Source organism: Schistocerca gregaria, chromosome 6 (genome assembly GCF_023897955.1).
Source record: "Schistocerca gregaria isolate iqSchGreg1 chromosome 6, iqSchGreg1.2, whole genome shotgun sequence".
Taxonomy (NCBI): Eukaryota; Metazoa; Arthropoda; class Insecta; order Orthoptera; family Acrididae; genus Schistocerca; species Schistocerca gregaria.
This window is the reverse complement of record NC_064925.1, coordinates 2,627,728-2,641,826: the sequence shown is the minus strand read 5'-3', so window position 1 is coordinate 2,641,826 and position 14,099 is coordinate 2,627,728. Positions and strand designations below refer to the sequence as shown.

General features: G+C 38.1%; 1 protein-coding gene across 1 annotated transcript in view; it reads right to left on the bottom strand.

Annotated features, from left to right (window-relative positions):
- Window positions 1–14,099, bottom strand: part of LOC126279039 (cGMP-dependent 3',5'-cyclic phosphodiesterase-like) — a 227,079-nt gene that overhangs the window by 68,117 nt on the left and 144,863 nt on the right. The window contains exon 8 of the mRNA XM_049979443.1: window positions 1,485–1,669. Coding sequence (XP_049835400.1) covers window positions 1,485–1,669 — 185 coding nt within the window. The remainder of the gene's footprint in view (window positions 1–1,484; window positions 1,670–14,099) is intronic.

The following is a 14,099-nucleotide window of genomic DNA, read 5'->3' as shown; positions in this document are numbered from 1 at the left end:
TATAGATTTAAGTGTCAGGAAGTCGTTTCTGAATGTATTTGTACGGAGTGTAGCCATGTATGGAAGTGAAACAGGGACAATAAATAGTTTGGACAAGAAGAGAATAGAAGCTTTCGAAATGTGGTGCTACAGAAGAATGTTGAAGATTAGGTGGGTAGATCACGTAACTAATGAGGAGGTATTGAATAGGATTGGGGAGAGGAGAAGTTTGTGGCACAACTTGACTAGAAGAAGGGATCGGCTGGTAGGACATGTCCTGAGGCATGAAGGGATCACAAATTTAGCATTGGAGGGCAGCGTGGAGGGTAAAAATCGTAGAGGGAGACCAAGAGATGAATACACTAAGCAGATTCAGAAGGATGTATGTTGCAGTAGGTACTGGGAGATGAAGGAACTTGCACAGGATAGATTAGCATGGAGAGCTGCATCAAACCAGTCTCAGGACTGAAGACCACAACAACAACAACCTTGTTGGCTGCCATAGGAAAAACAGACTTCATAAAAGAGGAATGCCAGACTCTGCCTGCCCTTGGAAAGAAGGCTAACAATTCATTTAGTTCGCAGAATTGTAAACGACACTTACTAAATGTGTTTTTGCCACAGACACCATTCCAGACATATCACATCCTAACTCATAGAGTGGCATCACAAATTCTGAGTACCACCATAAGAGGCAGCCACACAGCAATCGTGGCCACCAACTGATAGCAATTCGCACAAACACTCTGCTTCGCAGACACAGGCAGTGACACTGTAAAAGCATATAAGAGGCCACCACAACTTATGATCAGGCCCTCATTCAATCTCGTGTTATAAAACTGAATACTCAGCCTCTCTCAGAGTGATTACAGCATATTACGAACTTGACATATCTGTTTTCTGCTTTAGAACACATGCATCACCACAGGATACAACACTATATTGTTGTATGCCACAAATAAAACTAATTTCATAATCTACATCCTTTTGGTTTAACATGCAACACACTGTTATATGTATTTGTCTAGACCATTTGTTATTCTCCTGGTACATTACAGTTAGTTATTTCCCGTTGTTAGTTAAAGCTAGTTGGATAAGAAAATAAAAGCCAGGTCTACATTCACATAGAAAAAGCAAAGGTAACACAAATGTTTATACATATATACAAACCCATGAAAAGTAATATGTTGTGACATGATTGACTGACGGTATGATCACTTACAAGTCTTTGTACACACCATGATAAATCAGGCCACATCTTTGTCATTTCAAATGGTTGGTACATGCAGGCATACAAGACATTTTTAGAGTTGCCAGAAAAAAACATTATTCTATGAAAACTCCTTTTCTTTGAGTGTGTCCAATGTGTATGCAATACCCTAATTTCATGTGTTACGAATTTCCAGCTTTGCCAGATACAGCTGTGCATTAATTTCAAATAATAATATTCACTATATCAGAGAGCATTCCCGAACAAATTTTCTGATAAAGGTTATTTCATTTACCGTGATAAAGTCTCCTTATCGATTTGAAAGTGATTTACCAAATTCAAATCTTCAAAAAACTTGAAAACATAGCACGTTGTTTCAGGAACTGGTATTGTGCGAGGGGAGAAAGACCAATTTAATAATAGTTTGTTGTCATGACTTCCTTTGCAATTAAGTAAGTTTTGTACATCCTCTGCATTCACCTAAGGAATGGAAATAGAAATATTTGGTTTACTTTTTGTTACTACAGTAAAATTGCTTACCATTATTTACTGAAGAGAACGACAAAGTAAAATATTTGTATACACAATAATGGTTAGATTTCCATTTTTAAAATTTGCTTATGAACAGACAATCTAATTAGAAATTGACGGAAAACAAGCATTTTTAGAGATACATACAGTATTTGTATGGGAAAAATATTGCTAACAGAAACAATGGCACACAAAAAATTTAGGAGTTTTGATTTCTTTTTCCTTTAGATGTATATAAACTGAAAGTTAGAAGCACTTTCATAAGAATGGCAAGGAAATGCAGTCATGAAAATTAAAAGAAAAAAGTGAGTACATGAAAAAGCAACAACAGAAATATATAGATCTTCTATGACATTTCAGGATTGCTGGCGGATCATGTTGACTTCTTGTCACAATACATCAGCTGGCAACCGTCCATCTTCAGATGAGTGTCCGCCACTGAAGGCTGCCAGTACATAGTGTTGGCTTTATAGCACTAATTCGCACACAAACGCAGGCACACTGGCACCCTTCACACTATTGATATCCGCACCCTCTGCAAATAAATACGGTTCCCCCTGTGGCATGCAGGTGCAAGTCCGTCCTCTGTCAGAGTGCACGCTCACAACACAAAAAACAAATGTCAGATGCTGCAGATGTCTCATTGTGAATAAAACGTTTTCTCTCAGAAAAAATAAAAGAGGTCACCAGGTACCAAGCCTTCTGCAGTTGAAAGTCGCTGTCACAATTTATCAGATTTTATGTTAGACATCCCCCCCATGAACCATGGACCTTGCCGTTGGTGGGGAGGCTTGCGTGCCTCAGCGATACAGATGGCCGTACCGTAGGTGCAACCATAATGGAGTGGTATATGTTGAGAGGCCAGACAAACATGTGGTTCCTGAAGAGGGGCAGCAGCCTTTTCAGTAATTGCAGGGGCAACAGTATGGATGATTGACTGATCTGGCCTTGCAACATTAAGCAAAACGGCCTTGCTGTGCTGGTACTGCGAATGGCTGAAAGCAAGGGGAAACAACAGCCGTAATTTTTCCCGAGGACATGCAGCTTTACTGTATGATTAAATGATGATGGCGTCCTCTTGGGTAAAATATTCCGGAGGTAAAATAATCCCCCATTCGGATCTCATCAGGAGAAAGAAACCTGGCGTTCTACAGATCAGAGCGTGGAATGTCAGATCCCTTAATCGGGCAGGTAGGTTAGAAAATTTAAAAAGGGAAATGGATTGGTTAAAGTTAGATATAGTGGGAATTAGTGAAGTTCGGTGGCAGGAGGAACACGACTTTTGGTCAGGTGAATACAGGGTTATAAATAAAAAATCAAATATGGGTAATGCAGGAGTAGGTTTAATAATGAATAAAAAAATAGGAGTGCGGGTAAGCTACTACAAACAGCATAGTGAACGCATTATTGTGGCCAAGATAGACACAAAGCCCATGCCTACTACAGTAGTACAAGTTTATATGCCAACTAGCTCTGCAGATGATGAAGAAATTTATGAAATGTATGATGAGATAAAAGAAATTATTCAGGTAGTGAAGAGAGATGAAAAATTAATAGTCATGGGTGACTGGAATTCGTCAGTAGGAAAAGGGAGAGAAGGAAACATAGTAGGTGATTATGGATTGGGGCTAAGAAATGAAAGAGGAAGCTGTCTGGTAGAATTTTGCACAGAGCATAACTTAATCATAGCTAACACTCGGTTCAAGAATCATAAAAGAAGGTTGTATGCATGGAAGAATCCTGGAGATACTAAAAGGTATCAAATAGATTATATAATGGTAAGGCAGAGATTTCGGAATCAGGTTTTAAATTGTAGGACATTTCCAGGGGCAGATGTGGACCACAATGTATTGGTTATGACCTGTAGGTTAAAACTGAAGAAACTGCAAAAAGGTGGGAATTTAAGGACATGGGATCTGGATAAGCTGAAAGAATCAGAGGTTGTGCAGAGTTTCAAGGAGAGCATAAGAGAACAATTGACAGGAATGGGGGAAAGAAACACAGTAGAAGAAGAATGGGTAGCTCTGAGGGATGAAGTCGTGAAGGCAGCAGAGGATAAAGTAGGTAAAAAGATGAGGGCTGCTATAAATCCTTGGGTAACAGAAGAAGTATTGAATTTAATTGATGAAAGAAGAAAATATAAAAATGCAGTAAATGAAGCATGCAAAAAGGAATAAAAACGTCTCAAAAATGAGATCGACAGGAAGTGCACAATGGCTATGCAGGGATGGCTAGAGGACAAATGTAAGGATGTAGAAGCTTATCTCACTAGGGGTAAGATAGATACTGCCTACAGGAAAATTAAAGAGACCCTTGGAGAGAAGAGAACCACATGTATGAATATCAAGAACTCAGATGGCAACCCAGTTCTAAGCAAAGAAGGGAAGGCAGAAAGGTGGAAAGAGTATATAGAAGGTTTATACAAGGGCGATGTACTTGAGGACAATATTATGGAAATAGAAGAGGATGTAGATGAAGACGAAATGGGAGATAAGATACTGCGTGAAGAGTTTGACAGAGCACTGAAAGACCTGAGTCGAAACAAGGCCCCCGGAGTAGACAACATTCCATCAGAACTACTGACGGCCTTGGGAGAGCCAGTCATGACAAAACTCTACCAGCTGGTGAGCAAGATGTATGAGACAGGCGAAATACCCTCAGACTTCAAGAAGAATATAATAATTCTAATCCCAAAGAAAGCAGGTGCTGACAGATGTGAAAATTACCAAACTATCAGTTTAATAAGTCACAGCTGCAAAATACTAACGCGAATTCTTCACAGACAAATGGAAAAACTGGTAGATGCGGACCTCGGGGAGGATCAGTTTCGATTCGGTAGAAATGTTGGAACACGTGAGGCGATACTGACCTTACGACTTATCTTAGAAGAAAGATTAAGAAACGGCAAACCTACGTTTCTAGCATTTGTAGACTTAGAGAAAGGTTTTGACAATGTTGACTGGAATACTCTCTTTCAAATTCTGAAGGTGGCACGGGTAAGATACAGGGATTGAAAGGCTATTTACAATTTGTACAGAAACCAGATGACAGTCATAAGAGTCGAGGGGCATGAAAGGGAAGCAGTGGTTGGGAAAGGAGTGAGACAGGGTTGTAGCCTCTCCCTGATGTTATTCAATCTGTATATTGAGCAAGCAGTAAAGGAAACAAAATAAAAATTTGGAGTAGGTATTAAAATTCACGGAGAAGAAGTAAAAACTTTGAGGTTCGCCGATGACATTGTAATTCTGTCAGAGACGGCAAAGGACTTGGAAGAGCAGTTGAACGGAATGGACAGTGTCTTGAAAGGAGGAACATCAATAAAAGCAAAATGAGGATAATGGAATGCAGTCAAATTAAATCGAGTGATGCTGAGGGAATTAGATTAGGAAATGAGACACTTAAAGTCGTAAAGGAGTTTTGCTATTTAGGAAGTAAAATAACTGATGATGGTTGAAGTAGAGAGGATATAAATGTAGACTGGCAATGGCAAAGAAAGCGTTTCTTAAGAAGAGAAGTTTGTTAACATCGAATATAGATTTATGTATCAGGAAGTTGTTTCTGAAAGTATTTGTTTGGAGTGTAGGCATGTATGGAAGTGATACATGGACAATAACTAGTTTGGACAAGAAGAGAATAGAAGCTTTCGAAATGTGGTGCTACAGAAGAATGCTGAAGATAAGGTGGATAGATCACGTAACTAATGAGGAGGTATTGAATAGGATTGGGGAGAAGAGAAGTTTGTGGCACAACTTCACTAGAAGAAGGGATCGGTTGGCAGGACATGTTTTGAGGCATCAAGGGATCACAAATTGAGCATTGGAGGGTAGCGTGGAGGGTAAAAATCGTAGAGGTAGACCAAGAGATGAATACACTAAGCAGATTCAGAAGGATGTAGGTTGCAGTAGGTACTGGGAGATGAAGAAGCTTGCACAGGATAGAGTAGCATGGAGAGCTGCATCAAACCAGTCTCAGGACTGAAGACAACAACAACAACATTTTAGACATATTTCCACAGATTCTTAATCACTGAATCACAAAAGGATCTCACTGGGGTCAGTATTTTTATGGCAGAATAATCCATAGAGTGTCCTATGGTAACAAAATGCTCAGCTACGACTGACTTACTGGGCTACGAAAGACAAGTGTGATGCTCATGTTCAATCCACCTTTCATGTACTGTGCTTATTGTCTCATCTGTGTAAGCCTTGCCACACTGGCAAGGAATGTTGTAAATCCCGGCCTTCTGCAGACCCATATTGTCCTTTATCAAAACAAAAAGAGCACTAATCTTCACCGGCGGCCGGAAAATTACTTTAACTTCATGTCTCCTTGGAATCCTGCCTCCTTTAGACCTGTGGAAGGAAATCCCTGGACTTGAGCAGCTCCTTATCTTCTGGGTCATCACGTCTCCTTAATGCTATACTAATCTGATGTGGAGAGTAACACTTTTGTAGTGTGGTGCCATGGCGGTGAAGAATTATCATGTTTCTTGCAACATCTTAATTCAGTCCACAAGAACATCCAGTTTATGATGGAAATAGAGAAGGATGGTTGCCTTCCATTTTTGGACGTCTTGGTTACTAGGAGAGTGGATGAGTCATTAGGGCAGTCTGTCCATCATAAGCCCACACATAGAGACCTTTATCTGCAAGTTTCAAGCTGCCATCACCTTTCACAAACTATTGGCGTCCTTAGAAAATTTGTGCACCAGGCTTATGTTGTTTCTGATGGAAATGGCCTTACAGAGGAGCTAGAACATCTACAGTCAGTGTTCAAAGATAGTGGTTACTTTCAACAACAGAACTGTACAGCGCTAAGAAGGAAGAAACGTGACCACCCACAACATCAAGATGATAAGGAGCTGTTCAAGTTCAGGGCATTCCTCCCATATGTCGATAACCTTTCATCTAAAGTAGGCACAATATTAAAAAAATATAAAATTTAAAGTAATCTGCTATCCACTGGTGAAGATTAGTGCCCTTCCCAGTTCAGTAAAGGACAATCTGGGTCCGCAGAAGACCAGAATTTACAAAATTCCTTGCCAGTGTGGCAAAGCTTAATATATGAGACTATAAGCACAGTACATGTAAGGTGCATTGAGCATGAGAGTCACACTTACCTTTTGCATCCCAGTAAGTCAGCTGTAGCTGAGCATTGTATTACCACAGGACATTCGATGATTTATTCTGCAACAAAAATCTTGGCACCGGTGAGCTCCTTTCAAGATTCAGTAATTAAAGTATCTGTGGAAATACGTATAATGCAAAATCTTATAAATCGTGACAGAAACCATCCGCTGGACAGGACTTGACCCAGTGATCTCTTTAATTTCTACTGAGAGAAAACATTTTATTCATAAGACACATCTGGTGACATCTGACTTTTTTTTTAGCGATGCAAGTGTGCATTCTCAGAGGATGGACATGTAGTTTCACCCTTAAGCATGCACCTGCACGCTGCAGATGGAACAGTATTTGCAGAGGGTACAGATTTCAATAAGTGTCACTGCTGTGACAGTCACCAATGCACAACTTGGAATTAGGGTTCTGAGTTACTTCCTCTCGTACTGCTACTTTTATTTTTTTCCACACATTTTCTTTCAATAAACGCAAAAATTGGAACAACAAGCAAAGCAGAAAGCCAGCTGCAGCACAAAAATTGCTGTTGATGTTTTAATAATGTAATTACTGAATATTTAAATACGTATTATGCCAACTGAAGATGGGTGAAAGCCCGAAACACATATTGGCTTAACTAAAAATGCATAAAAAAGTGTCTGTTTGCTTTGCTTATTAAAATAAAATAATTTATTTTCTTCTGGCTTTCACTGCAGATGAAAGAACTGTTTGTATAAAAAGTAGCAAGAGTATGACTGCAGACTCCCTTCCACTGCTGAACATAATGTTTGGTGAAGCGATTAGCATGAAACTAGTTGTGGCAAGTACCTCGAAATTTTTCTCATCTAGCTTGCTGTTTATTTTGTATTAGTGCTGCTCACTTGGACTTAATGATGACACAACTTATCACTGTGTTAACAGAAGCAGTAATGAAGGAATAGAAATGAGCTTGCAAATGTAAAATAACAATGGAATGGTTGCAAGACAATGTTTCGTGTGACTGCTGTATTTTATACAGAGCCACACCTGTTAGATGGTTAATGCATTTTATAAAATATGGATCATAAACTGCATCTGGAGAATACGTATAACCTTACTGGCTGAGATGAATCAGTGACAAACAAACTGACATTTGTGATGCCTCTAATGGATGAAAAGTCAAACCTAAGAAGAAGAAAAAAAATGTATTTGGTACCTCTGGCAGAACAATCACAAACATAAAAAGTTTGTCATGGATGAACCATAACTCATGACACAAAAGACTTAGAATTAACCTACAGAGAAATAGTTTTGGGCTTAAACAGATTGTCATCTGATTCACGGGCTAATTATCTAACAAATGGAATAGATTTTTGTATTCTCTGGAATTAACCAAATAAAAAAATCTTTTAGACATTATTCTAACAGTCTATTTAGTGTAAATAAAATAGAAAGAAACTTCCACATGGGAAAAATATATTAAAAACAAAGATTCCAAGACTTACCAAGTGGGAAAGCGCCGGCAGACAGGCACAATGACCAAAACACACAAACACACACACAGAATTACTAGCTTTTGCAACCAATGGTTGCTTCTTCAGGAAGGAGAGGGAAAGACAAAAGGATGTGGGTTTTAAGGGAGAGGGTAAGGAGTCATTCCAATCCCGGAAGCGGAAAGACTTCCCTTAGGGGAAAAAAAGGGCAGGTGTACACTCGCACACACACACACACACACACACACATATCCATCCGCACATACACAGACACAAGCAGACATCATAGAAGATGTTGAGGTTCCACTATAATAAATTATGACTTCCTATAACTTTATTTATTCACCTTCAAACAATGCAAAACACACTTAACTGTACCACACTCGTTTCTATGATGATACTGATGAATTTTAAAGCTCATGTACTCCAAAAAAGCTGCAGACAATTCATCATTCCTATTCCAACAAAATATTGCCCTCAATGTGCAGCTAAACATTTTATAATTAGTTTCTCATATTTATGGCTCACAATTCTTCTATTACACGTTCACTCAACTGAGTCTGCATCACTACTGCTCTCACATGCTCGCTCCTAACTCACATTGTTGATTGCAACCTGCCAATGCCCTGTTTGCTGGGACTACAGAAAGTTCTAGAAGCTAAGGTTGACCTGACAGTGCCAGTTTGTTGGCCAGTATACTGATCATGGTATTCTTACAATCTATAGCTTAGTCTGAGGTGTAGGTTAAGTTGGAAGGTGACATATAGGCTGTCAGATGTTTAACAATAATTACTAACCACATCTAAAACATGTTTCAAATGCCTGTCTTGAAATGTTGAGATGCTAACATATTGAATTTTCAGGCAGGATATGGTGTGTAGTTTTACCTGAGTGATATGTTTTCTGCTTTCAATTTTAACCCAATAAGTCATGTCTACACCATGACATAAAATATCCTGTTTTTCCCCGAATGTGGATTGAACTATCAGATACACCAACAAGTGGAATATATTGTATTACATGTATCTCACAGTACAGTATTTACTTTGCTGCTTTTGTTTCACAGTTCCATTTTGCAAAAATTCTAATACAATGTGCAAATTCTAATACAGAATGACCACTTTATATGGTACAGTTTATAAGGGTGATTAATTGGAGACATGGGCATGACTTTTAACAATTTGATGTTTGCTTTCTTTCTGTGATGCCATTTGTGTTCTCTTTGACTATTATGACCAAGTGAATAGAATGGCAGTTCTCTGAACAGTGATCAATTTTGAATGTGTGGTTATCAGTGAGTTCTTTTTTTTTTTAGTTGCTGAAATGAGCCAGTGAACTGATCTGGAATGTTCACACAATTTAAAAGGTCAGAAGCAAATCATACATTGGTATGTGGCTATCGGTTTCGTCCCGAAAGACAGAAGGGGTGACCTTTGCCAAACAAAAATGAAGTTGGTACCAAAGAAGAATTTGAATGATGGTTTTATATGGTGGTGATGGTGTGTATAAGGAAATAATTGGCAAGAGAAACAATGTTCAACAAGCACTGGTCCTTGGTCTGCTTATAGCAAACTATCAATAACTACAATCTTATAACTGACACACTTTTGCAGTTTTAAATTTAGCAGCAAACATATTTTGTAAAATTAAAACTGAAATCACTGTGTGGATGACTCGTAGGAATATTGTAGAGAAGTGTGTTTTCTATTTGTTTAGACAAAACCAAAAAAACTTGATGGGAAAGACATAACTGTCGAAATTGATGAACCTTTATTTCAGAAAAGAAATTTTGATATAGGAACTAATGCAACAAGACAATGGGTATTCGGCACCACTGAAAGAGGCACTCATAAGTGTTATTTTGTGTTGCCAAAGTAAAAGATCTTACTTGGGACAACTATAATAACTGCCTGTTTCTTATAAGCAGCTATCAGGTGAAGGGTTCAAGCACCTCCCAGCAAAAGATATCCTTATTTCAAGAATGCAAGTACAGGAATAGATACAAACAGTTTTGATTTATATCCAACACAGTTAATCTGAGTTGCAACACAATGACTTTCTCGCAGGAATGTCTGTAACATATCATCCACACCCTGTACTGCTATCTGATGCCTTTCTGTTTCTCTGCTAATAATTTTGCTGCTTCCTAGCCCCTCCACTTGTAAGTTAGACCTCCTCTCTTCTTTGCTGATAGTTGTTTTGACCAATCAATGTGAAAACTAACAAATGTGCCCCTATAATCCACTAAACAGTAATTGACTTCTCCCCTGAACTACAAGTTCAAGGCTCTAGAACATAAAATTCTCAAGTCCTTTTGTGCTCAGGACCATGTATAATACTTCGGGATCGTTGACCTAAATTTAAGTATTGTAAAAGATTGTGTAATTAACTGGTGATCTAACATCATTACATTACTGAACGAAATAAGTGTGTTAGTTGAGAGTGAGTAATTACAAGTGTGATGTTCCGAGGTTAAACGAATGACATTAAATACTTCATGCAACTAAAGAGCTATAAAGCTATCTGCAATTACTAGCCATTTACCTTTACACAAACATCAAACACTAGGTTCATGGAGATTAAATAAATATTCTCTGGCAGTAAATACAAATGTTACAAAAGTACAGCATCAATGTTGCTGCATACTAAGTATGTGTGCACCTAGAAATGCATTTAGTTACTCAAAATATAATGATGAACCCAACCCACACAATTCATATAGTATTGTAAACAGACAATCTTGAAACATTTATACACGATTTGTCAATTTGAAATATAGTGTAAGCTGTGATTCTCCACAATTAAAACAAAGAACATTTTTTCACTTGAGAACATTACTTATTTAGTTTGTAATAAAACAGAAATCCATGACTAATATTTTAGAAAAGTTGCAGGGAGGAATGGGGAGCAAAAACTAAGTTTATATGTTAGTACTGTTGTCGGGGCAACACTGTCAATTTCAGACATTATTGCCACGAGCTGTGCTGCGTGCCTTGTGAAGTAACAGTCACTGAATGGTAGGCTGCAAGTCACAAGTTCAAACACATCACCAGCAAATAAATGATATTTGTTAGACAAAAAGTGAAAAGAGACCTCTTGTCAGGGAAGTAAAATTTTCAGTACGAGCAAAAACATTTGATAATGTCTAAAATATCTATTTTTTGTTCTTTTTTCATATTGTAGTAGTTTACTTCATTCTGTACAAGCTCTTATCAATCTGAAAGTTATTATAATATTATTAAAAGCAATCAATGTCAACTTCTGAAAAAGGACTTCTTGTCGTTATAGGGAAATAACACTGGCCTGACCCTTTCTAAATCATGCAGCTGCATGTGCAATGCTTCAAAAATAAAATAAAAATAAATCTCCTGAATTTTACAGGCATTTTAAGGGGTTCAGAGTAGCCTTGAATAAAAGAAGAATGTTTTGTGAATACAATAATGACAAACAAAACAAGTGGTCCTCAGAGTTGTAAATGCCTACAGATGTTACCAATTTGCAGTTGGCAGCCCTAAAATGCCAACTGACTGCTGACATTATTGTAGCAACAAAAACCTACACTTAAAACACATTTTAGTTCTGTTGTTGCTGCTAGAACTGAAAAAGGTTAAGTTGCTGGGAATATATATGACTGGCTTCATGTCTTGGAGAATACTAGTGCTAACAAAGTACATGGCAGTACTAAATGTATCCACTTTGAGCTCATCATTAGCTAAAACGATAGCGTACATTGCAAAATGTATGTTGATGGAAACAGATTTGTGCACCGCATCTTTTATGGAGAAAATGGACCTGTTGGATTTCCTGGTGCAGTGATCCCAGCAGGGATGACAAAACAATGAAAAATTATCTTTTTGAAACATCAGGACCTATTGCAAATAGGAATAAAAAGATATTCTGTGTTGAAGTCGAACCAGAATCTGAACCAGAACCTCAAGACAGATAAATGAGCATTCTGAGGAAGAATCTTACCAGCCAAGTATTCCAGAAACAAAGAAAAGGGACACAATGCTGTTTGTGAATGATCTTGAACCCCTTCAGATGCAAGTGTTTTAGAAGCAGACAATCAAATGTTTTGTCTACTATAAAATATGGGATCTCGGTAACATATTTTTGGAGGCTTAGTGAACTCAATAATTTTGATGATTTTGGGCCCCTTGGTCTAAAAGATGACACAACATAGAACCAAAAAAAATCAATATTTTGAATGAAAGAAAAAACAGGGCTGTACAGGGTGCGGTAATTTTTCTCAATTTGGGGCCAATTTATTTGGTTTTAAATTTTTGTACAGTATAATGTGCTACAGAGTGAAGGGGTTAACCACTTAATGTGTAATATTAACATAAAAAAGTCTATACCATTTAACAAAGGACATGTGACGGGTAATATAAAATCTAGAATTTGTATCTTAAATATATTTTAAAATGAATTATCTCAAAACATCTGTTTTCCATCATGACTACAATCAACCTAAAAATTACAATAGCTCAAAATCTAGAATTTCCAACAAGAGGGCACTTTTTGTTCTCTGTCTCACATTTATTTATCATGCCTGCAAGAGTCTCACAATCTCTTTATGTTAGCAAAGTCTGCACTTTCTGGACTATTCAATGATCATATGAATAGCAGATATCTCCATCCAGAAATACAGTTCTATCTGTATGCTGGTGTGCTTCTAGTGCTTAGTGATATACTTCACTGATGACCCTGGTTTCGAGTTTGGAGTTGACTATGGTTCTGATGTGATACTGTTTGACTGAGAAGCCAGGTACTTCAAAACATCTACATCACCATGGCTCCAATTAGGCAACATAAAAGCCAGGAAGTGAGACAAAAGCAGCAGACTCTTTCCTCTATCCATATATTTGAGAGATCAATTAATTACAAAACAGCAGTAGGTCAGCTGCACATCACACAAACATCACTGTTTCCTGGAGGAACTGACCAATATCCCAATGAAATGGCACAAAGAATTCAACCGAGTTGTCAAATCCAACTGGTGGGATGACAAGATATGTTTGGCAAATGGCTGCTTTTACTTGGACGGCACAGCAAAAAGAACAATGAAGAGAAGCTTTGACAACTGGAATAAATTCCAGACAGAACTGAAGAAAACATTTGGTGACAATCAGCAGCAAGTCCACTTGCTGGAATAACAGAAGAGCAGGACCAAACATCATGATGAAATGACACAGTCTAACATATAGAATGTTTTGGCCCCATGCCACATTGTGTACCCAAATTTAACAGAAGCTGCCAAAATTTTGCACTTGATGAAGCAATCACAGAAGATATGTACCAAGCTCTTCTATTAAAATATAGGACAACAAAGGAATTTGGCAACTGGTGCCAGTGCATCGAGTAAACGCAACATAAAAAGCATCTGACGAAAGAGCTATAACCGTCTTCTGAATTTGGAACCTATGGCAGCTGTGGAAACCACCATGACCTTGCCTCTTTCATACACCAGGTAGCAAGAGACAAAATACACGACTTTATGGCAGCCAAAAATGTCAGACCATGGACAGAGGAGATAGCAATGATGAACTTTGACTCCATACGTCTGCAAGTAGCAGAGAATGTCGGAGAAGAAGTGTATCGATCTTCAGCACCAATCTTCATCACCAGTCAAACATGCCATGAAGAATGGACTCGGGCAACTCGAACTTGCACTCGAACAATGCAGGTACAACCAACACTGCTGAAACGTCAAAAGGCACATACAAAGAACAACACACTGATGTGTTTCCATTATGAATGCCCTGAACACTTGTATGCAGCTGCAGAGAA